Here is a 25000-nt window from a genome sequence, read left to right on the forward strand (position 1 = left end):
TTTTGTATGGTACTTTCCTGAAGGGTGGGTGGCTGTTCGAAGTTTACATGTGCATGTATAGGAAAGTTTTCCATGATGTATTTCATGTTCTAAAAAATAGAGGAAAATTTATTTTTACATTTGATATTTAGAATATTGTTAAGCTAGTATATTGCCTTTGCTCATAGATATTTGTAACTATTTGTACATATTTATTTTGTAGGTACATGCATAAATATATATTAAAGGAGAGAAAGATTCCTGTAGAACAGGCATAGATTGTTGTGTGATATGTTGTAAGAATGTTAACTAGTTTGAGGAAAGTGACATTCTTGCTGTATATACTCATGTATATTTTCCTTTTTTAAACAAATCCAGGCATTAAACCTTTTATGGATTTCATTTTCAGGAGACTCTAATTATTAAAGCTACAGTAATGTACCTGTGACCTAAAAGGATGTTATTTTTTAATTTAGGTTGAAGTTTGCAGTTGTAATATTTTCACTAAAGCTGGATCCTGGGGTCCTTCCCTGGTAAGAATGCCATTGATTGCACCCTTCCCTCACCTACTCTCAGGGCCAGGCTACATGTTGCATGCTCCAGGGAATGTTTGGAATGTTATTTTATATCCTTTAGCTCATTTTGTACACAATATAGGTGATTAGAGTGATTGAATTTGATTGATATCACAAGACTCATCAGTGATTACGGAACCCATGCTTTCAAAATTTGTATGACTGTTTTTACTTATGATTGCTGTATTCAACAGTAAGTGAAAGGATTCTAAAATGAGATTACTTCATCCTTTAGATGGTGTGGTCAGATTGTAGAACTATCTATCTATACATTGTAGATAAAATAACAAATTAGCAAAACACAGTTAATTTATAAAATCACACATTAAGTTGGAATGAGGACCACAAGCAAGCACCATCTGGTGGTACACTTAGTGTGAAATCTTGATATACATGTTTCACTTATTTGCTGTCTTATCTACAACAGTGGTTCTCAACCGGGGGACGGGGGGAATGGACACTCTCCCAGGGGCGCAAGCACAGGACAGGATGGGAATAAAAATCACGGAAAATCACACTCACTGGCTGTTAGTACAAAGGAGATGCAGCAAGGGCTATCTATCTATCTATCTGATTCTATCTATGGTGGCATAGTTGAGATGGGGTTGAGTGGGTGGTGCAGGGAGGAGGGGAGCCCAACTGTATTGAACCAGCTTTGGAGGGCCCAGCTTGCAAAAGGTTGAGAATCCTTTCTCTACAATCTGACTACACCACATCATGTTTTATGTTCAGGAAGTTTTTTAAGTGAACATCATCCTTCCTTACCTGACTTGGAGCCAAGTATTCATCTTAGTGAATAGATTATAGTTTGTTGCAGTTTGCTTGGAAATTTCCCTCCCTCAATATTGTGGTCAGAACTTGTAATTATAAGTAAATCTAAAGGAAGAGAAGTCAAAACATTTTACAATCCAATTTGCATTTTCTGTTTGTGTATCTATTTAGTGGTTGTTGTCATTGTTGCCATGACAGATGAAACACAAGATTGGAAAAGATACAACATAATGTTAATTGTCCTATTGAAAGTATAACGTTCTGATGCTGCAGAAATTAATGTAAGGATCCAGTGGAAATGTAAACAAAAAGGCAAATGTGATTTATGGGAATTATCTATGTACTCTTCATACTTACATACGTGGATGTGGGGCAAGAACTCTTTACAAAAAAAAATTGCACCTAAATTTGCTACTGGGTCTCTGGTAGGTTATGGAAGAAAATGGTAACAAGACTGAGTAGCCATTTAATTTTGTACTTTTGTATTGTACAGTGAGTATACTGTCTTATAAATAAAACCTGAAGGATTCTTAGATCATTATTAATATTGAATAGCCTTACACATGTATTATCAGATGATCCAAATGCTTTTACATTATGTACTGTTAAGTTGCTGTTTAGTTAGTCATCCTTAACTACATGTAGCAATAGCTTTTCAAGATTGAAGTGTGATTTCTGCATGATAGATGATACATCAGATTTCAGTGTCAGCAATCTAATTGTTTGTTTACATTAAGCTGAAAAATTTTTTTGATTGCTTATTTCTTTCACTGAAAAAAATTGATGCAGTGGGTATTTGCTGTGATGTATTTATAATACAAATAATTATATACATGCATACACTGCATACTTCATCAACAAAAAGGAAAAAAATTTAGAGTATGTTCAGCATGCACTTGAGTAGGTACTGAAATTACATTGCACACATTACATATACACCCAAGCACATGCGTGTCCCTCCCTCCTGAGCTCACATTTCTCTCTCTCTCTCTCTCTCTCTCTCTCTCTCTCTCTCTCTCTCTCTCTCTCTCTCTCTCTCTCTCTCTCTCTCTCTCTCTCTCTCTCTGGCACAATTTTAGTCACATTACCCTGACAAAAATATAGCAAAATAAGTAGTTTTCAGCTAAGATGGATGAAAATCACTCATTCTCTGCATAATAAATATTATGAGGAGAGGTTGGAATGACTAAATCTACTTTCTTTTAAGGTGTCATCTCTGGAAAAAAAAATGTTCTATAGAGGATTTTAGAAGCACTGAATGAGTTTGAGCCTTTAAATGATGACACAAATAACAAACTTTTCAATTAATGCTTTATCATAAATGGGAAGCAACAATAAATGAGATATAGAAAGATACAATTAGACTGCCTTAGATTATTGTATTTGACCAGTGATACTAGAAACTGAAGGAAGCTTACACATTTCATAGTGTAATACATAACATATATTCTTTTAAAACAATAATTGTCATCTCTTAAGATCTTAAAGTTCCTGAGAAAAAAATAGTATATCCTTGAGCATAGTTCTATTTAACTTTTCACTTGAGCTTCCTTCAGTCAATATTTATGTATGGTTGCATTTCACTTTCATACAGTTCACTCATGGTTGAAAAGAGAACACCAAGCTTGAACTCAGGGGTCTGTGTGGTGAATCTCTCTCTCTCTCTCTCTCTCTCTCTCTCTCTCTCTCTCTCTCTCTCTCTCTCTCTCTCTCTCTCTCTCTCTCTCTCTCTCTCTCTCTCTCTCTCTCTCTCTCATAAATGACATGCAGAACTGTGTGAGTCCATTTTTGTCCATTTGATTATATTTATTGATTGGGACATTGTCATGGATCCATTTTGTATTTCTTTATCTAGTGATTAATTGTAATTTAGCACCTAATTAGTTATTAAGAATAATGAATGGTATGGAATGTCTTGTTTGTGACACATGATTTTGTATTATGCAATATACAAAATCACTTCACTTAAAATCATCAGATTTTTTCAACAAATCCTGGAGTAAACAAAAGCATGTGAAATAGAGAAACTTTTCATTACAAAAACATATGTATGCTTATTTGTATCATTAATTATCATGAAGTACATAGCCATACTGATTCCTAAATTAATGCTGAATTAATCACAATAAACAAGGCATCATCACTTGCTTCACAACTCACCACACACCAGCCACTGCTATCCTGTCTGAGACATAATCACTTTTACTAAATTAGTTGTATTTCTTTGTTTCCTTAAAGCATGAAATGCTACAGTTCTCATAACGAACACATTTTTTTGTCCTATGTTCATCTCCTATATGATGTAGCATAGACCATTTGTGGTATATTGTAGCATGCACGCACGTGCACGCGCACACACGCACGCACGCACGCACAAAGGAGGGCAGCCTCCTGCTCTGGTAGGTGAATAAGGGCTACAATATGCAAAGAGACGAACCTAATTTGTTTATTCAGCCAAGTATGCATGTAGCATACATGTAGCTCTTTCATTTCAGAAAATCTTTCAAGCATTTGAGTGTAATGTTAAATGTAATTGAACTTTATAAAAAAAAAATCAACTTCAAGTGAACTATTTGCTATCACTGTAGGAATATAATGTTTCCAGTTGTAAGGATAAAAGTTCAGTATCTCAAAACTGAAATTTGCGCATGGTATAGTGTAGCATACTAGGTCATCATCCTGGTGCAGTTGGATGAACATTGTGAAAAATATGGAGAGGTAACTTGCTGAGAGTTTGGCAATACAATAATGAATCATTATTAGCTCCTTCATTATTTTTAGTAATACAATGAGAGCATCATAACATAATAATGGAGTAGAGCACTGTTAAATGACCCTGCATTCTTTAACTTGCAATTCTTTGTGTGTGTTCGGCAATTCACTTAGATATACATTTATTTGTTATGTATAACAGACATCTAAAATTAGACACAATAACTGTCATAAATGACATTGACATGGGACTTACAACTGACTGACAGCTGTTTAGTTTTAAGCCTCTGAGTTTGTTATTATGGCTTAAATTCATAGATGTTGACCTATCCACTATCTTTTTTGAGATAGCAATACCTGCACACTGGATTCCCACTACTACATTAATACTGCACACTGGATTCCCGCTACTACATTAATAATCACCTTATCTTAATGAGAAGCTTGTTCATGGTGAAGTCAAAAGAACAAGATTTCCTGCTGGTGTTTGGAGAAAAATGTCATGTTTTGTGTGACTGAGTGGTGTGAGAAGTGATGCTGAAGAGCTATGATAGGCTTTGTTTTGAAACAATGTACTGTATTTTAAGCTTACATTATCTGTTTTTTACTGTAAAGTTTATTTCTTGGCACTGGATTTTCTCAGTACTTTTATAAGATTATAATGGATATTGGTAGCAAGACTTTAGTGTGATTTATTTATGAGGAGTTTCTCAAGAAAAAAAAAACCTGTGTATTTATAGGATAATGTTATCACCATGCACACTACCTCCCCTAATTACCTTTTTCCTGTCAGTGAGACTTCATTGCATTCTCTCAGTTATCCACTACTAATCTAAGTCCAGTCCCATGCCATTCCCACATTCTATTTACAAGAATCCTCTCTTCTCCAACCTTACCATTCCCTTCATTCACAGTCTCTTCTCCCTTTACTCCAGTCTCCATTCCTCTTTAATTCTATTTCCCCTCCCATCCTACATCACTTCAAATCTTCTCTCATTGAAATCTTCTATCTCAATTTCCCTACTTCTGATTCACTTCGTCCCACCACTTCTCTATCTGTTGTGAGTCATGTTATGGAAATAGATAATGTGGTGGAGATTTAGAATGATACATACTACATGTGGGCTGCAATGAAAATCATGTTGCTCATGATTATTTCACTGACTCCTCTAAGTAAGTTCACAAAATTCTGTAAGAGTAACATAATACATGGATAAATGTGATGTAATTTTTAAATAAATGTAAAATTGTCACTTTTAAATACTGGTTTTCATAAAGTATCAGTGAAGGATATAAATTAATGTTCCTATTTGTGTGTTGATTTATGGAAAGTTGTTAATAATGATATCTGTTCATAACCTGGTACCTGCTATACTAATGAAAATTAGGAAGTGGGGTTTTTTACATGTTAATGTATAGTGCTTATGAATAAGGGTAAAATTTTATCTATATTACTGATAACACTCAGTCTGTCTGTCATGTTTTCAACAATAAAGCTGAATTAGAGGATAAAACATATTTATCATTTGCAAAATGGTCAATAACTCAGTGAAAAATAAATAAATAAATAAATAACATACTGTTAAAAGTCACAACAAAAGAGTAAATTCAAAGAGGCAGAATGCATCTGGGATGGATTTTCCTTCCCCAGGACATGCCCTTTTCTCCAGAACCATATGTTTTGTATGAGCAACAGGAGATCCACAGATCCAAGACTGACTGGAGTATGATCGTTCAAAATGGAGAGGACTTAGAATGGGATGTAAGAGAGCATAAAAGTGAGACAGAGTAGTAAAACATGCAAGACTGAGCAAATGGAAGAATAAGAATTTGACATCCCTGCATTAGATGTCCTTATAAAGTTACCCTGGCCCTGGGGAACTCCAGACCATCAATTTGACAACCTGGACGAGACGAGTGATGTAGCTGAATGGTGGTGGTGATGGTGGTGGTTACTGTCTCTGTGTCTCAAGGCAGTAGGCACCTGGCAAAACAATAATTACTCTCAATGAGATTTAAATCACTGGATCAGGGGGTGCTGTGAACTTATCATTAAACCCAGCTGTGACCTCACTGAACATTTCCCTTTGTGTCTCACAACACAAGGGGGCAGTCACAGCCTGCCCTCTAAAAACAACTCTCCTCCTTCACACAAAACTACAAGCACCTAATTACACACACACACCCTTCACTCAAAATTCAAAATTATCATGGCAACTCCTACACCAGCCTCGGAGTCCCCATCTGGAGAGGGGACCACAAATGTCCCCAGGTCAGACTGCTCTTCTAGTATTGACCCTAAGTGTCTTGACACCCCCCCTCAACTTTTTCTTCATTAACTTCTGTAACATTCACAGTCTTAGACTGAATTTTCAATCTGTAGAACACCACCTCTCCTCTACTAAACCTCATCTTTTCCTCACTGAAACATTGGTGTCTGAGGCAACTGACAATAGCCCCTTTTCTGTTCCCTCCTACTTTCTCTATCGTCATTTTCAATCCAAAGCTGAATGTTGCACTTATGTGTGCAACAATTTAACCTGCTCTCAGGCCCCACTCTTGAATCTTACAAGTTTTCCACTATAGCCAGGCGCAACAATTTAACCTGCTCTCATGCCCCCACTCTTGAATCTTCCAAGTTTTCCACCATTTGGCTATGACTACAGAATCACTCTCAAACTAAATTTATCTGTGCTGTATACCTCTCATCTAACTCCTCTGACTATAAGAAATTCTTTGACTACTTCCAAAGTGGAGCACATTCTGACTCTTTTCCCTTTTACAAAGATCTCCACTCTTAGAGACTTCAATGTTTACCACCAGCTTTGGCTTTCCTCTCCCTTCACCGACCACCCTGGTGAACTAGCCTTCAACTTTGCTACCCTCCATGACCTAGAGCAATTGGTGCAACACCCTACTTGTATTCCTGACCGTCTTGGAGATATGCCCAACATTCTTGACCTTTCCCTAACCTTTAATCCTTCTGCTTATGCTGCTACCCTCTCTTCTCCGTTGGACTCCTCCAATCACAATCTCATATCTGTATAGTGTCCTATTGCTCAAAACCCTCCTCAGGATCCTCCAAAAGCGGAGATGCCTCTGGTGTTTTGCCTCTGCTAGTTGGGGGGGGTGGGGAGACCTGAGGAGGTATTTTGTTGATTTTCCTTGGAATGACTACTGCTTCCATGTCAGAGACCCATCTCTGTGTGCTGAACACAAAACAGAGGTGATAGTGTCTGACATGGAGGCATACATTCCTCACTTGACCTAAACCTTCCAAACCTTGGTTTAACTCTGCTATACATGATAGAGTGGTGGTCCACAAAAGGTACTTGAGCCTTGTATCACCAGAATCTCATGCACTTTATATTTCTGCCCGGAACCATGCCAAGTCTGTTCTCCAACTAGCCAAAAACTCCTTCATTAATAGAATGTGTCAAAATCCTTCAAGATCTAACTCCCCTCATGACTTCTAGCACCTAGCCAAAAACATCTCCAATAAATTTGCTTCTTCTTTCCCTCCTTTATTTCAACCAGACAACAGCACCACTGCGCAAACTGTTTCCAAACTATTTGGAAACATTATTTGCAAGCAGTTTGCAAACTGTTTGCAAACAATCTTTCACGTGCATTTGCTTCCCATCCAGAACGGGAAACTGTGTGTGTGTGTGTGTGTGTGTGTGTGTGTGTGTGTGTGTGTGTGTATAATATATATATATATATATATATATATATATATATATATATATATATATATATATATATATATATATATATATATATATATATATATATATATATATATATATATATATATATATATTGTGTGTGTGTGTGCGTGCGTGTGCGCGGCAGAGGTGACGATGAATCAGTAGTGTTGCCAGATTGTCAGTAATTTCTGGAAATCTGAAATTTTGATCTTTTGTCAGGACTTAAAAAATGGTTATTGTAAAATCTAATGAAACTTTAACCAGTGGGAGCCACATCCGTAAAAGTATTTCAAGGTCACTCGTGGACATCCTAAGAAAAATTTGTGAAACCTGCTCTATCTACTCTTATTCCGTTAGGAGCAAGTCACCATAAAAGGTTCGTTTTTCTAAAAATTTCCTCACCCATCTCTCTTTTTCTTGCCCTTCCATGAATTTAGCAAAAGTGTCAAGTAAAATACAGAGGCTGATGCAGAAGAGAATGATTAAAAGGATACAGGGGATGAGGAGTATTCCTTATGATGTGAGATTGAAGCTGTTAAATCTACCTTCTTTAGAAAGACATAGATTAAGAGGGGACCTGATAGAAGTCTTTAAATGGTATAAGGGTTATAACAAGTGGGATGTAAGCAAAACAGTAAAATTCTTAGGATCAGCAACCAGGATAGAACAAGAAATAACGGGTTCAAGCCTGAAAAATTTAGGTTTAGGAAGGAGATAGGAAGAAATTGGTTCTCAAATATAGTGGTAGATGAGTGGAACGGACTCATTAATCATGTTGTTAGTGCTAGAACATTAGGAAGCTTTAAGTGATTAGATGGGTTTATGGATGGGGATAATAGATGGAAATATGTATATTTCATACAGGGACTGCCACGTGTAAGCCTGGTCGCTTCTTGCTGCTTCCCTGGTTTCTTATGTTATGTTCTAACCTCTACACTCATAGCAGGCATGATGGCAACTGAAATCTGGACAAGAAACAGTTTCCAAACTGCAAACTATTTGCAAACTGTTTCCAAACATTGTTTCAAAACAATGTTTCCTGGTGTGGACAGGCCTTTATTTACACTATTAGCTATTCTGTTGTAGCTGTGTGCAGTAACATTAAACCTGTTACCAGATGGTGGGTCTTTGTGTTCGATTAACACTAGAGCTACGAGTGAACCACAGTATTCATGAATTTGTTCAACAGTTTTTTCGGCACTATTGGCTATTTTAGTAGGTATGCAATCATCATTAATGTCATTACCTCCAATAAACAGGATAGTGAAGTCATGAGATATTTCAAAACGCTCGATAAGGTTCGAATCAAAGAAAAACTTTAGCACCAGGTGAACGTAATATCCTTATATTAACACCATTTATTGTACCGATTGAATGGGGAACTAAAATGTGTTCCAAAATCGCAACTGAAATGTTTGTACTCATTTATGCAAAGTAGTTTAGTTACCACGGTCGATCAAGTAGGTTCATTAATCTGTTTCATCCAGTTCGAAGGACCAAAAAATGTGGAAAATTTAACTCACGACTAGCCCCAGTCGTCCTTCACAACCGTCATTTCCCAAAATTAAGTTAATATTTGGGATTTTTTGTGTTACAGTTCAAAAGACAGGTACTGTATGTGCTTGTCCTAGATCATCACTGAAAATCGAACCAGTATGTACGTATGTAATATTTACTATTTAATGTGGTAATGAAATAGATTATCACAGGAAAAGGACTACCACTTACTTTGTTGTTAATTATTATACGTAACGCATGCCTACAAGTAACCCCTTCTTATCCCTATTGGCCAACAATTCAGTCTAGGGTACTTATCTATGGCAGCGATCCTTGTAAGTCCGGTAGCCTTGGGCACTTTCGATAGAGTCAAGTATTCCGTAGATGAAGTGTAAGTAATCCTTGATGTGTTCACTGTGGTGCTACCTATGAACTGCCGTGAGACTCGCAGCCTCGGTTTCACGAGTGCTTCGTTTGTAATATTTGCTTCATTTGTAAGGTTTCATTACTTCATTTGTAATGTTAAGAATTTAGTAATAATTTTATAGCTACATAAATATTTATGTAATTATTACCAGATAATTATCCCCTGCGTAGTTAAGCTCTATTAACTAACCATACGTAATTAACTACCTAGCTGTACTCTAGATATTTACATATGCTACATACTCAGTTGCCTGTGGAATAACGTATTTTCCACAGGTATACAGCACAGATAAATTTAGTTTGAAAGTGACTCTGTAGTCATAGCCAGATGGTGAAAAACTCGGAAGATTCAAGAGGGTGGACACGAGAGCAAGCTAAGTCACTGCGCACATAGACATCCAGATTTGGATTGAAAATGAAGATAGAGAAAGTAGAAAGAAACAGAAAAGGGGCTACTGTCAGTTGCCTCAGACACCTGTGTTTCAGTGAGGACAAGATGAGGTTTAATAGAGGAGAGGTGGTGTTCTAAAGATTGAAAATTCTATCCAAGACCGCGAATGTTGCAGAAGTTAATGAAGAAAAAGTTGAGGGGGGGCATGTCGAGACACTTAAGGCCGATGCCAGAAGAGCAGTCCGACCCAGAGACATTTGTGGTCCCTTCTCCAGATGGGGACTCCGAGGCTGGTGTAGGAGGTGCCATATTGATTTTGAATTTTGAGTGAAGGATGTGTGTGTAATTAGGTGCAAGTAGTTTTGTGTGAAGGAAGTGAACTATCTTTAGAGGGCAGGCTGTAACTGCCCCCTTGTGTTGTGAGACACAATGGGAAATGTTCAGTAAGGTTACAGCTGGTTTAATGATAAGTTCACAGTACCCCCTTATCCAGTGCTCTCTCTCTCTCTCTCTCTCTCTCTCTCATTGAATTATTACTCAGTTCACAGGTATATCAGCTACTTGCCCCATGTCATGTATTTTTTTACCCACAAGGGATAGATTTACCCGTAGTTGAGAATCACTTCCCCGTAGGGTTGGCGTGTAGAAACCCCAAGTGATGATACCATTTATCTAAGTGAGTTTATTTTAAACCATGCTGGTTCAAAATAAACTCACTTAGTTCACTTACTTTTAGTCAAGTTTCTTCCATACATCTCTCTACATGTACACTACTTATATCCAAGTACTCTCTATACTATTAGTATACAGTCTTTGTTATAAATCAGGCTAATCTCTCTATAGAGAATAACTACAGACGAAAATTACCCTTTATCTGATAATTATTAGGATATTCCCATTATTTCAGTACAAAAGACGTCAAGTATGAAAGTAAACATAATCTATGATAAGTACAAATGATTATGTGTGTGATGGCTTGTCTTGGCCACCCCATGTAGGATTGCCAACCTGGTATATAGCTAGATGGAATGTTGTTGTACACACTACATCACCCACCTTTGTCAGAAAGTAACATCCTCCACTGTTGAATTGCATCTTCTCAGTGAGTGTTTCCACACTGAAACCATCAACGCGCTTCTCCAGTGACAAGATCTCACGCTGGACCATTTCAGCTTCTCTCTCCTTGTCTCTGATCTTTTTCTCATCAAGATTCCTTTTCCTTTCCTGCAGTGAAAGATTGTAAAAGAGAACAGTAAAACATCAGCAAAACAAAACAATCAATAGACACAGATACAAACACCCAACACTCTTAAGACCGGGATAGTAATTATTTTCGCGGTGATGACAGCCGGGGGAGGCAACAGCTACCCGGTAATTAACTAATTAGATCTCATACAAGTCTAAAGTCTATCTCACACTTTAGAAAATGTCGCCAAGTACACGGAATTAAAACCACAATAACGGCATTACCTTATGGGCGAGAGGTTAGTGGTTGTGGATATGGCGCTGTTGCTGTAGAGATTGGGATGACGCAGCGGCTAGCTGGCCGCTGTCTGTCCAGTTGTGCGGTAAGGTCGGGCGGCTTCGATGAAAAAAATTAAGTTGTTCTAACTTGAATGTATGAAGGAACATATAACGAGCAAAGTACTGCTTGAAGTACTCGCTCCTCAACCCTGGCCGCTTCGTTCACTGTTCCAGGTCCAACCACAGCCGCTTTGTTCGGAGTGTGGATATTGAGATTGTTTGTATCCACAGTGTTCTTTGTGATTAATCATGTAGTGGGTGTACCCTTCATCGCACAGTTTGTTATACGTACACCATGAGTCACTATAAATTACACTCCCAGACCGGATTCATTGTTTGATAATGGATACCAGCGTACATTCCTGTCCTTGTCAACGAAAGACACAATGAAGCACTTTTTGAAGACTCGCTCAGTACTATATCCGAACTTGCGTCATCATGCAACCGCGAGTGTATTTGCACTTTACAAGTAAAGGTCTCATCGATCTCTACCTCAATCCCTTCACCACCAATACAATCCTGATCGTCAAACCACCACTCGGTCACCTCAGAGCAAAAACTTATCCAGTCAACACTGATACCGGGAGCCCAGTTCAAACATTTATAAACAGTGTCATGATTCTATTTTTTTAAAGCCGGTAGTTAACAAAACATGTTATTTCCGGTTTGAGGTGAGTTCTGTCGAGAAAAGCTCCTTTGTAGCCCGAAATCATTAAATTATACTGCCATCTTTTCTTTGCCTTGGCTATAAATATTTTCGTCCACCTGCCAAAATACCAAGAATGCCTGTTCTTCCTATAAGTACAGGGAACTGTACGGTGCGGGCACTGTACTTGTAAAGGGAGGACACCGTGACTTGTTACGAAGAGGAATGCAGTATTTGTCGTCCAGATCAAATTTTTTGATGAATTTCTAATAGTTGTAGTCACATTCAGCACACACCGCGGCCATCTTTATTTTTATACTGACTGGTAGTCGGAAGAAGCCTACTGCACGAAACAAATCAATGAACCAAAGTTTCGAAACGTCTGTGAAGCTCTAAATGTATGACCAGTATTTCACAGAGTCGTCATCTTAAATATATATAAGAATAACGCAACCTAATAACCTGACCTAACTTAATCTAACCTTAACCTAATTATAAAAAAAAAAAAAAATGTGAGTATAAAAGATACGCCTTTGGGGGGAATTCGTGTAAAGTCGGGTATTTTCACTAAATGTAGCGAATACAGCCAGAAATGTAGTGAATCGTTAGCAATGCTGCTCACCAAAGGCAACACTTGCATCCGCTGCCGCCGCAGCCGTCGTCGCCACCGCGAAATATCTAATATATATTTTTCGTTTACTTATTATTTTTTTTATGTATTTTGTTATTTCCGACCACTTCTGCAACGCATATTATTCGATTTAATGATCCCCATTCAGGAATCTCCCGATTTTCAACAGGTCCCCCCAACTTCGCTGGGCACGAGATTATCAAACACAACGTACCTGTTGTCCTCGTTTATCAGTTTCCTTACCCTCTTATACCAGTCATGTATAGCATGTGTAGTAATGACAAAAATTATGGCAATAAATAAACGTTAGAAATAAATGAAATAATTAATAAATGAGTAAATATGTAAATAAATAATTATAATGACAATAACTTTAATAATAATAATAATGATAATAATAATAATAATAATAATAATAATAATAATAATAATAATAATAATAATAATAATAATATGACTAGTAATAAGTAATTTTGGAACTTTATCTGGATTAAATTCAAATTATACATCCACCTTACTGACTCGAACAAATCACACCCACACAGGCACACCCGGCAACCACGAAGAGATGGAGCTCCAGTGTTCACATGCTGCCCCTTTACTGATGGCAGGACCAACTAATAGTTGCGCTGGGTGTGCCCCCATGATAGAGGAGACCCCGGCCATGAATCAGCACGCAGGTCAGTGTTGGAGTTCCTGAGAGGGCACGTGGTGTGAAAAAGGGGGACTTTCAAAGTTCTCTGTCGCTACGCGGTGCCACGGTACTGCGCCACTGATCTGAAAAAAAAAAAAAATCACCTTGACTAATACGTTCTTGCAAGGAGCTCCACAGGCTTCACAACAAAAACTCCAAAGTCGTGAAAAGATAAAATCATAGGTGTTGTAATTCCATGAAAACCAAGCCGTATTTTTATAATCTTACAACACATGACTATTTTTTCTCTGATATAAAAGAAAATAGGCCAGAATGAGTTATGTCTGGCTTCTAAAAATGTTTAACTTTCAGTTTTCAAAACATGCTCAGTTTTAGCACACCAGCATGCCTTTCGGTGTAAAATTCATGTAATGCAACTGAGGCCAGGCACAATCCACACTCAAAAATGAGCTCCTTGAATTATTATTGTTTACATTTGTACTAGGCTGCCACATTCACTACACCGTCTGTGTCTGTTCCCTGACGATCGCTGCCCCTGGTGTACTGAGGGTGGATATTGCATCCAATTAATCTTGTTTTTTGAAAGCAGCTCTTGAATCTTCCAGTCCAGTGCCATTTAACTTTTTTTTTTCTTTTTTTCTCTTAGCATCAATTCTAACTCAATTCCAATGAATTTTGGCATTCATGTTTACAAATTCCAATTCACTCATATTCAATTAAGTTCAAATTGACCCATTTCCTGACTGTATGCATGTGACAGACGTGTTTGCGCATCTCACAAGTGCGAGCTACCAGGGTAAAGAAGGACGGGCGTCAGACCTGGAGCACGTGCTTGAACGAGCCAGGAACGCCGGGGTGAGCCACATCATCAATGGGTGTGAGGACCTGCAACACACTCTCAACCTCCTCAAGATGTCGCGCGGCGCCGGTAAGTTTCCCTGCCAATCATCACATGTTTTAGCGTACACTCTTGTGTGTGTGTGTGTGTGTGTGTGTGTGTGTGTGTGATTCACCTACGGTCGTCTGCTGGTCACCCAGCCAGCCGTTCCCTTACGGAAAGAGCTCAGAGCTCATAATGACCAATCTTTGGGTAGGACTGAGACCAATGGCACACCACACACAGGGATAGCGAGGTCACAACCCCTCGGGTTACATCCTGTACCTACTTGCTGCTAGGTGAACAGGGGCTACACATTAAGAGGCTCACCCATTTGCCTCGCCGTGTGTGTGTGTGTGTGTAATGAGAAGAAGATATGCTGAAAAGTACCTGATACACAGGCTTCTTTGCACAGAGGGCGTGTATTGTGCCATAAGCTTGGATCCGGGTGTCTTTCGTGAAAAGGGGACGAGGGCTTTATACCTGACGGAAGTGAGACGTCTCGCCAAGAAGTACCGCGGTGTTGTGGTCGGCGTAACGTTAACCGGTTTTAAGAATTACAAAGCACCTTCGTTCGTCAGGTAAGTGATACCGCGTTCAGTCCTCTATCGAGAATCACCCTTGTCTCTACGCACCCGTGCTGGCGGTGCATTCTTCTTTGTTTTCATTAAAAAAAAAGAAAGAAAAATTATATATATATATATATATATATATATATATATATATATATATATATATATATATATATATATATATATATATATATATATATATATATATATATATATTTGTCGGGTGACAGGAGACTGGAGAGAGCATTGGGAGTGGCGGTGGACCAGCAGCTGCCATTGTTTTTAAAGTGGAAGAAGAAAGTGTCGAAATTAGTACTGAACTTTAAGGAGTTGCTGCAACTGCTTCCCACTATTATCATCTACTCCTTTGAGGGTTCGAAGCAGGACGCCCAGACACTTTTGGACAACGGCTTTTACATTGGGATCAGCTGCAGGTACGCCTTTCATTTCCTTCATTCCCTTCATTTCCTTCATTTCCCTTCATTTCCTTCATTTCATTCCCTTCTCCCTTCCTCTTTCCTCGTCCCATCCACTGCTCATCTGAAAGGAGTGACAGTAAGGTAAGTGCTAAATTATATGAAAAACATGATTTAGACTTCATTTGTCTTGCATAGGGGCCGATGGCAGCCGATTTAAGGACAGCAGCAGCAACAGCAGCAGCGGTAGCAACTATAGTTTATCACTTACCTAATGCTACGAAAAGCAACACTTGCGGTCGGTTAAACGCAGAGATCCCAACTGTATCCTTATTTTTTTTTTTTTTTTATAACTACATCTATAATTTTATATTGTGCCGTCCTAAGAATGAAATTGCATTTATAAAGTATGATTAACTTGTAGTAGAGTTTTCTGACGCCATACATATAGTTTTTTTTTTTTTTTTTTTTTAGATTTTTATTCAGTTAATTAATTTTCTTACAATTAGTATCCGAATACTTAGTACGTGTTCAGCTTCCAATGAAATTGACATTGTTATCTTTTGAACAAGTATCAAATACGTATCATCTCGATTTCTGTCTTCAGCACCAGGCTAAGAATAATCCATATTTCATGTATCTCTTTTACCTTGGTCTGACTGGCAGGTCTGTTATGGTTCCACATACCTTTGAGGCTCTTGCCAGTCTCCCCATGAACCAGGTTTTAGTGCATTCCGGTGAGCCTGAATTCAACTATTTGAATGATCATCCGCTTGCCAGCACCACTTTTCCTGCTGCACCTCGCAACACCTGGCGGACGGGACTGATGCTGGAAGGGAGAGGAGAGCCTGCTTGCGTCGCGTGAGCATATTTTTGTGCTTTGTTAATGTTCATCAGCTTAACATGACTGGATAAGTTATGTAGGTCAAAATTAATTTCCAGCAGCAATAGATTACTTCCTCCCTGTGATAGTGTTAGGTAAGTAGTATAAGTATCGAGTATCGACGTAGATGTCCACCTCTTTTTACAGGTGACAAATCTATATGAATGAATTAATTGATTAATTAATGTCCATTTGGAATTTACATGTATCTGTTCTTTCACGTCACTTATATTTAACCATGTCATCGATAACTACATCAATGCACGAAATTATATCATACTGTATACATTTGTTATGTGTTTATGACAGTAACCCCACTAATCCCCTTCCCGCCAATAAGAAAAACGGGGAGCTTTACTTATCACTCAATAAGATATTTGTCTAATAGGCAGGCAGTAGAGGTGGTAGCAGCTACACGGGGAGAGGACGTGGCTGAGGTGGCGGCCCAACTCTGGAAGAACGCTTGTGAAGTCTTCTTTCCTCACGAGGATGTCTGTGGTGGTGTCTATTGAACCTCGAACAGACACCATCCTAATCTGTTACAAAGGATTCTCCCAACTTTGAAATGTTATAATGATACATAGGTATATCTGATCATGCAATAGGATGATAATATAATTTTGTTTATTTTCTACTGTATTATATTATTATATTTATTAATTACTATTACAGTCTTTTCTTTTCCACACGATGAAAACAGGGGGACCTATAGCGACTTTTCCTACCGCCAAAATTTACCCACAATTATTTACTTTATTTATTTATTTGTTATTTATTCTATTTTATTTTTCTAGGGGAGGCGAGTCCCTGTTACTTATAGGTATATCATGAATGGTAAGAGTCAAGTGTATTTCTCGGCCTTGCTTGCATGATCATACTCTGAGTGATTTAAAAGATTGCACACTGCAAGATACTATGCAAGACACTGTGCGAGTATGTAGCTACTATAGCCAAATGCATTATTATATATACTGATAATCCTTTGGGAATGATTATTCAATAACTACTAATAAATACATTTGGAGTCTTGGAGGCTCGTATCCCGCGTCTCCCCCATCCCCAACACGACAGGCGGGTGTCAACAAACACACGGCGAGTGGCGGGCTGTTGTGGATTAAGTGCTGGCACCAGGCACCAGCGGCATTCCAGCAACGGCAATCAGGACAAGCTTGTATGTTTTCTCTATAAGAAAGCAAAAACACATACAAAGTCAACCATGCCTACCTGGAATCAGATACAACAGCAGCTCAGGAACCCAAATAACCCTGTGGTATTCTTCGACATAACAGTCGGACAAACGGTAAGTAACAAACACAGCTCAGTTTCCAGGCTCCCAGCTCTTATATTAAAAAAAAAAATCAATGTAAATTTGTTGATCATGACCGAGGACCAAATTTGACTTTTTTGGCACGCATGGCAATCTGTGGTCCGTGTGGTGTCGGTGCATTTTCCTTGCAGTGTTATCACACATAGAGAGAGAGAGAGAGAGAGAGAGAGAGAGAGAGAACACACGCACACTATGTCCGTCTAGCGCAGTGCCTGTATCAGGAGTCATTGGAATGACCCATTCCTCATTCTGCACTGGCATTTGACATTCTCAAAGGTGAATGCAGACCTCAGGCCAAAAATGCAACCCGATGGAACAGCAGTAACAAGATGCTTCACTCCCTTCTGAAGCTTGATCAGTTAAAATTTCCAGTAAAGCTAACCAAATATGAACTTAATCTCATCAAGGAAATAACAGACATCTTGACACCATTTGAAGTAGCAGTTCTAGAGTGTCAGGGAGAGAATGTTGTAACATCAAGCAAAGTAATTACCTGCATTCATGGACTGAAATCTGAGCTTGAACAGTTGTCACATACGTACAAGTCAAAGATGATTACTACTCTCAAAAGCTCAATCGAGAAAAGATTGAAGATCTATGAAGACATGGAGATGTTTCAGCTGGCTTCACTCCTAGATCCATGCTTTAAGATGGACTGGTGCTCACCAGAAGTCGTGTTCATGAAATCCCTACTGAAGTATAAAGTAGATGAAATTATGCCAACTACTACTGAAGAAAAGGGTTCCCTTCAGGAAAGTAAGGAGGCCCTTACAAAGAAGTGTAAGCTGTTCAGATTCATAACACCATCAGCATCAACATGCTCTTCCCTCTGTACATTAACATCAGCTTTATCACAAGTAGAATCCTACCTGAGTCAGCCAAGAACAGAGGATGACAGTGATCCCTTCTCTTCTGGGAACAGAATCAGATAGCATTACCTCAACTCACAATACTGGCTTTCTCATATTTGTGTATCCCAGCATCATCAGCTCCAGTTGAGACACTTTTCTCTATTGCAGGGAAAGTCTTTCATCCTGAACAATGCAGAATGACTGATGTTCGCTTTGAGGAGTTGGTGTTTATCAAGTGTAACCAACACATAGTAAATTAGACATTACATGAGAAATAATATAGCCTATTATGTGTATAACAAGTTTTATATTTTTCAAAGAGAAATACTTTGTTTTCATTATTGCTGTGAAAGCCTGTGATCATGATTTGAAATAAACTCATAGAAGTAATGTATTATGTACTGTAAAGCAAAAACAAATAATACCTCTTACACACAATGTATGTTTTAATATAATTAGTTAGTAAGTGATTTAAACTGTTATATTACTGTGCTCGAATATGGAACAGTGCACCTAATAAATGTAGTTTGTTACCTATTTAGGTATTGTACTTAATCACTGCCAATCAATATCTTTTTATAAATAATCACAGGAAAATGTGATTATAATCACAATCTAATCATAATCATGCATAAAAAGAAAAAAATTATCATGATAAAAAATAGCAAAACTAAAGTAATCATAATTTAATCACAATCAAAAAAGTATTCCAGACCATAATCAAAATTAAATCATATATATATATATATATTTTTTTTTCTCATCATGTCCTTGTCTGCTGATTGCCTTATATTGGATTTTGTCAGGCTGTGAAAAATTGGACTGGAGTGATCTGGTGGTGAGAGACTTTAGAAAAGAGGACATGAGAAGAAGGTGAAGATGGGTGTGTGTAGAAGGAATATTAAGGAGTTTCCTGCAAAGGACTGCAGGAATCTGGAATGAGCTGCAAAAAGTAGTAGTAAATGCAATAGTTATACAAGATTTTAAGAAAAAACTGGATAAGAGTAGATATTGAGATGGAACAGCACATGCAAAGACTCCTGTAAACCACAACTAGGTAAATTCACACACACACACACACACACTGTGCCCATTTAGCGAAGTAAAAGTGATCATATCTCGTCTAGAGAGAGAGAGAGTGTATCCTCATTTGCTCATGGTAAAACTGGAAGGAAAATGCATAACTGGCAACTCAAACCTGCAGGATATGGGCCCAACCAGCCCGGCACTGCATGAACCACACATTGCCACAAGTGCCCTTCCATAAAAAATAAAATAAATAAATAAAATGAAATAAAATAAAATAAAATATCAAGCAGAAAAAAATTGGGTAAATCTTACCAATAGCAACTCTTTATGTATTCTATTGCCGTCCCTCTCCAGGACAAGTAAACTTGGGGACCTGGTAAGAAAGTGGAGTTTTAGGGTGGGGAGGCCAAAATGGGCCAAATTTGGGAAAACTCAAAACTCCTAACCTTTTGAAGTTTAACACAATACATCCTATCATCTTTATCTCCTCTAATGCCAGCAAGCTTGGGAACCTGGTGGGATTGTGGGGTTTTAGGGTGGGGAAAGCCCAGTTATGCCAAATTTGGATACTCAAACAAGGATGAGATGCCATATCGAAAACTTGGTAAATTTGTTTTGCCCTTCCCAGCCCCCCTGATCCTCCCTTAAGGACACTAACCTGACCTAACATTATCTAATGTGACCAGGAGGTGGGGCTTTGTTCCTCCTGGATCCTCCTTTAAGGATACTAACTCAACTTAATTTAACCTAACCTAGCAGAGCATACCCCCTTAAAGACACTAACCAAACCTAACTGGTGGAGCTTTGTTCTCAATTGGTGAGCATTATGCTTCCCTGCTTTCAGTGTTTACTTCACCTACTACATGAAATGAAATCAACATGACCAAAGCTGTCTTGATGAAGCAAATTAAGTGTGAATAATTCTGACGATAATCTTATTGTAACAAGATTATCCACACAAGTGTTCCAAATCTTGAAACACTTGCTATCAAGCAGTTTTAAGCTTATCTTGGCCTCTTTACCATGATAAAAAAAATTATATCAGTCTTAGTATTCTTTTACTTGTATAATGAAAGCCTTTCATATTGAGTATAGGGATGACAAGCTGTTAAGATACAAGGGTACAAGCAAGCCAAGATAAAATGGAAGCCTTTACATTTAGAGGACTTTCTTAGCTGTATTCACATGCTGAAGCCATTTGTGTGACTTTATTAGCTAAATTCATATGGGACCATTTAAATGACTATTAGCCAGATCCACATAACTGGTCCCAGTTCAAATGCTATATTATTTAATATATTGTGAACCAAAGCCATATAAACAATCTCTTTCAGGAAATTGGACGAATGATCATGGAATTATATTCTGATGTCTGCCCCAAAACAAGTGAGAATTTTCGTCAGTTTTGTACAGGAGAATATCGCAAAGATGGTGTTCCCATTGGATACAAAGGGGCAAGTTTTCACAGAGTCATAAAAGACTTCATGATTCAAGGAGGTGACTTTGTGAGGGTATGTACTATTCTTTACATTACTGTGGTTTTGATTGTAGTTTTTTTTTTTTTTTTTCCATATTTCAACATCTTGTTTTTTTCCATATTTCAACATCTTGTCCTATTAATATTAATGTAAGAAAGAACCAAGAATTGCTTCTCAAATCAGTGAATAGCAAAATTGGGATAAGAAATATTACTGTATGAAGTGTTCAGGGGCATGAGTTACTGTTATTTATGAATTTGGTGCTAGAAGAATTAGAAATGAAGATAGATATATTTGATTTGTTCAGAATTATTAAAATTAACAAGACTATCCTGATTTATTTAATGAACATTTTGTACCATTAATATAAATATCTGATAAATGTGGTAGATATCATACAAGAAAGAGAGTAAATTTCATTTTTGTTATAACCAGTTCTTGTTCAATATTTGTAATTGGAGTGTGCCTCATGCCTTTAGGATTTTTAGCTAAAATTAGTGCTAGGCATTAAAATTAAAAATTAGAATATTCCTTTCTGTTTCTAGCATTTTGTTGGTAAGCAGCTTAAAAAATAAATACATAAATGGCAGTGGCTATGTAAAACATGCAAAACAATCCCCCTTTGAGAGGTACTACTAAATAAAATTTACAAATATGTAATAGATTCTCATAAACTTCTTTACATCCATTTGCTATGACAGGGTGATGGAACAGGAACCCAGAGCATATATGGGCCAAGTTTTCCAGATGAAAATTTCCTTTTGAAGCATGATGGCCCAGGACTTCTCTCTCTGGTAAGAGTGCTTTTGGTAAGACAGTCATACCTCATGATTCAAACGCCCTTCAATTCAAACAACTCCCAATTCAAACCTGGGGAACTAATTTTTCTCCTCCAATTTGAACAAAAACACCCATTCAAGCAATGCCACTGGGTCTCTCTCTCTCTCTCTCTCTCTCTCTCTCTCTCTCTCTCTCTCTCTCTCTCTCTCTCTCTCTCTCTCTCTCTCTCTCTCTCTCTCTCTCTCTCTCTCTCTCTCTCTCTCTCTCTCTCTCTCTCTCTCTCTCTCTCTCTCTCTCTCTCTCTCTCTCTCTCTCTCTCTCTCTCTCTCTCTCTCTCTCTGGCAGGGAATGGAGGGGAAGAGATAATGTGATAAATTGCTTCCCAATCCAAGCAGCCCAGAAGAACCAATTAAGTTTGAATCATGAGGTACCACTGTATATTGTAAATTACTGAATTTGCATATATGCTTAATTCACAAATATAGGAAATAATTACCTGAAAGTGTTTACAAAACATTTCTTTAGTCCATGGAAGAGGAAGCAATGAAGTGTCCATTGATTTAGGTATTTGTGTACAGCACTCTTAAGTGGTCCAGTGTACTGGAGGGAAGGGCACAATGAAATTATTAGGATCTATTGTAGTTAGTGAAAAAATTGTATACTTATGTCTACACACCAAACATATTGCCATGAAAAATTGTATACTTGTTTCTATATACCAAAGTGACACTGCCTGAAGAGATGGCTAGACAAGGTGTCCATATGCATATCACATTCATAGGTATTACCTCACATCTTACTCTAGCCTGCAGAAGTGGAACCAGCCCTAACTGCCCATATTCACAAGGGTCAGTTATGCAAAGTAGTTAACTGTGTCAGAACCTGACAGCAGAGAGAGAGAATTTTAGGTATCTATTATCCATCTTTGGTAAGGGGACATGGCCTGGAAATACTCTGCAGTAGGAATGGAAGAATTCTGCTGTGTATTTCCTCTGTGTTTGTAAAAAGGTGACTAAATTGTTCAGAGTTACTGGACTGGAAACCTTCTCTTTTGTAATTCCATCCCTATAATGAGAGAAAGCATTTTGAACCTTGTCTCATCCATTTGCCTTTGATGTGGGTGTCAGCTAAGTATATAGTTCATAAGTATATCTGCTGTGTCCTTACCTCATAAAGGATACCAGAATAAAGGCGTCTTGGAAGCTTAGTGCAAGTTCAGTCTTTAGTACGATTGCTGAATAGCATCAGTTTGCTTGTTTATGCCTTTCCCTCAGTGATTCAGTCTCAGTTTTTTGTTGGTAGTTATATAGTCCTGTCTCCAAAAAATATGTAAACACATTGTAAGAAATTTTATAGCCTTTGGCTCTCATTCACAAAAAATCATAACATTCCATTAACCTAGATACAATGATAAGTTAACTGACCAATCAATTTTTATAATAATAATAATTAATAGTATTACTAATTTATACAAGTCTATATTCTAGGCTGTATTAGTAATAAGAATAATGCTAGTAATAATAGTAATAATGATGTCAGAACTAACAATCTGGTGTATTTTTCTACTCAGGCTAACAGTGGGAAGGACACCAATGGTTGCCAGTTTTTTATTACTTGTGCCAAGTGTGACTTCCTGGATGGGAAGCATGTGGTGTTTGGCCGGGTCATTGAAGGGTTGCTGGTGATGCGCAAGATTGAGAATGTTCCCACTGGACCAAACAACAAACCCAAGATTCCTGTCGTCATTTCTCAGTGTGGACAAATGTGAAATTAGAATAGAATAAAATAGAATCAAGCCCAAAATTTTCATTGCTACATTTCAGTAAATACAGGTGTGAACATTAAAATCAGAGAAGTGTGAGGGAATTGCATCCCCACCAAACTCTTTCATCTGTACTTAAACTTTTCAAACAAGAGGACATGAAGTGAATGCCATTATGATATGATATGATATGATATGAAAGAAAATGAAAGAAATGTTACCCAAATAAAAGATTGAGTCTGCAAGCCAAGACAAGAGTACATCCATCCAGAGAAGGATGGAAAGTGCACATCCATCCTTTGAGGAAGTACTAGTTAGCATCAGGATGGATTTGAGTAAATCGGACTGAAATTCATTCCTTTTAGGATAAAAATACAAGAAAATATTTCATTTCAAATGAAAAGTTTTAATTTACAAAGGAAAAGAATTATTTTCAGGAATGCTAGACCTATGTGAAATATTTCTTTCCCTGCTTATGAAGGATATATTTTTTAGGAATAGTACCAGTAAAGGCATCCTGGAGCCATTTCTATAGTGAAAGAAGTAAGGCACTGAAGACTATTAAAGAAAAAAAAAATTGTCACTCTTACATACCTATATATAAAGCTCATTATTAAAGCACATAGGCAGTGACTCCCACGATATAAAACAAGGAAAAAATAATGATATTTGGCTAGTGGACACATATGATACTCCTTACATCATCTTGTAGATCTCTTTGTTCCATGTATTTTGAAGAACTTGTCTTCAGTTTCTGATGACAATAATACCAATCAGTTTTTCCAATCTCATTTTCAGTGAATATCAGTACAAGTAGATAGTGACTATAAAGGATAAGATTAGGTTAGTTGCTGAGGCCTTTTAATATCATAACCAAACAGTATTAAGATTTTATTCTTCAAAAAATAATAAATAAAGAAGTGTTGCAAGCTGGCAACTATTCTTTCTTATCCCTCCCCAAAAATATGTGATTTGAGAAAAATGGCTAGGATATTAGTTCAATATGTATCTAAACTAGTATGAACAAAAAATAGTTTTATCCATAAAGATGAGCACCCACTAGCCAAAGTTTGTAAAATTTATTTACTTATAACAATGAAAGGAAAACTTCAATGCACCTGTTCAGTGATGCAGTAAATTATATGGATACACAGGCATGAAATACCCTTCACAGAAAAACCCAGTGATATGAATCATATACATCAATGAACATTTATGTATAATATATTACAAAGGAATCATGGCACTAAAATCTATTCTTCACTAAATCGTGCCATTGCTGAAGATTTAAGGAAAATCTTTTCATGAATATAGTACATCAACAGGCAAACTATGAAAGTAAGATATTTAATATTATAAAGAAATGTATATTTCTATAGAACAGATAGCATAAATATGTAGATAAATTTTCAATCTATGAAATGAGCACAAGTAACTTCATACCACCTTACTGGCATTAGACAACATTATCTTCCTGAGGTGACACCTAGCAATCATCTTACACTATC

The 25000-nt window shown here is 37.5% G+C and overlaps 3 protein-coding genes and 1 long non-coding RNA gene across 20 annotated transcripts in view; 2 read left to right on the forward strand and 2 right to left on the reverse strand.

The window, feature by feature from the left end:
- Positions 1-5438: 5438 nt before the first annotated feature.
- On the reverse strand, positions 5439-12538 carry LOC135101477 (uncharacterized). Of its 3 annotated transcripts, none has more exons than XR_010269287.1 (4): positions 12419-12530; positions 11532-11947; positions 11118-11285; positions 5439-6021 (listed from the first exon to the last, which is right to left on the reverse strand). It is a non-coding gene; the product is annotated as an uncharacterized LOC135101477 (long non-coding RNA). The 3 variants fall into 3 exon arrangements; XR_010269286.1 differs by having other exon boundaries at positions 11532-11952; XR_010269285.1 differs by having other exon boundaries at positions 11532-12538.
- On the forward strand, positions 7905-16931 carry LOC135101474 (deoxyribonuclease TATDN1-like). Of its 4 annotated transcripts, none has more exons than XM_064005485.1 (7): positions 7905-8123; positions 13408-13542; positions 14278-14445; positions 14810-14975; positions 15197-15400; positions 16049-16243; positions 16654-16931. In XM_064005485.1, exons 2-7 carry the CDS (start codon positions 13431-13433, stop codon positions 16775-16777), a joined length of 969 nt encoding a protein of 322 aa, XP_063861555.1. In that variant the 5' UTR covers positions 7905-8123; positions 13408-13430; the 3' UTR covers positions 16778-16931. The 4 variants fall into 4 exon arrangements, with proteins under 4 accessions (XP_063861555.1, XP_063861554.1, XP_063861553.1 ...); XM_064005484.1 differs by lacking the exon at positions 7905-8123 and adding an exon at positions 8820-8966; XM_064005483.1 differs by lacking the exon at positions 7905-8123 and adding an exon at positions 10105-10363 and having other exon boundaries at positions 16658-16931.
- A 372-nt stretch (positions 16932-17303) lies between these two features.
- LOC135101476 (peptidyl-prolyl cis-trans isomerase H-like) lies at positions 17304-23526 on the forward strand. The gene is made up of 4 exons (XM_064005490.1): positions 17304-17565; positions 20807-20983; positions 21652-21744; positions 23301-23526. The coding sequence occupies exons 1-4, from the start codon at positions 17482-17484 to the stop codon at positions 23496-23498; spliced, it is 552 nt and encodes a 183-aa protein (XP_063861560.1). The 5' UTR covers positions 17304-17481; the 3' UTR covers positions 23499-23526.
- Positions 23527-23877: 351 nt separating this feature from the next.
- The window catches only part of LOC135101471 (epidermal growth factor receptor kinase substrate 8-like), a 104810-nt gene continuing 103687 nt past the window's right edge, over positions 23878-25000 (reverse strand). For all 12 annotated transcript variants that reach the window (XM_064005464.1, XM_064005460.1, XM_064005467.1 and 9 more), the window contains one exon: positions 23878-25000. This exon is cut by the window's right edge and continues 381 nt beyond it. The gene's annotated coding sequence lies outside the window, so the exon portion shown is untranslated.

This window comes from Scylla paramamosain, chromosome 6 (genome assembly GCF_035594125.1).
Source record: "Scylla paramamosain isolate STU-SP2022 chromosome 6, ASM3559412v1, whole genome shotgun sequence".
Taxonomy (NCBI): Eukaryota; Metazoa; Arthropoda; class Malacostraca; order Decapoda; family Portunidae; genus Scylla; species Scylla paramamosain.

Excerpts from the sequence above, each read along its gene's own strand:
- LOC135101474 (XM_064005482.1), top strand. The coding sequence starts at position 10,228 with ATGTTGCAGAAGTTAATGAAGAAAAAGTTGAGGGGGGGCATGTCGAGA. Across the intron at positions 10,364-13,407 it reads CTCCGAGGCTGGTGTAGGAG|GCACACCCGGCAACCACGAA; the intron begins GTGCCATATTGA and ends ACACCCACACAG. Across the intron at positions 13,543-14,277 it reads GGCCATGAATCAGCACGCAG|ACGTGTTTGCGCATCTCACA; the intron begins GTCAGTGTTGGA and ends TGCATGTGACAG.
- LOC135101476 (XM_064005490.1), top strand. The coding sequence starts at position 17,482 with ATGCCTACCTGGAATCAGATACAACAGCAGCTCAGGAACCCAAATAAC. Across the intron at positions 20,984-21,651 it reads AAGGAGGTGACTTTGTGAGG|GGTGATGGAACAGGAACCCA; the intron begins GTATGTACTATT and ends TTGCTATGACAG. Across the intron at positions 21,745-23,300 it reads GCCCAGGACTTCTCTCTCTG|GCTAACAGTGGGAAGGACAC; the intron begins GTAAGAGTGCTT and ends TTTTCTACTCAG.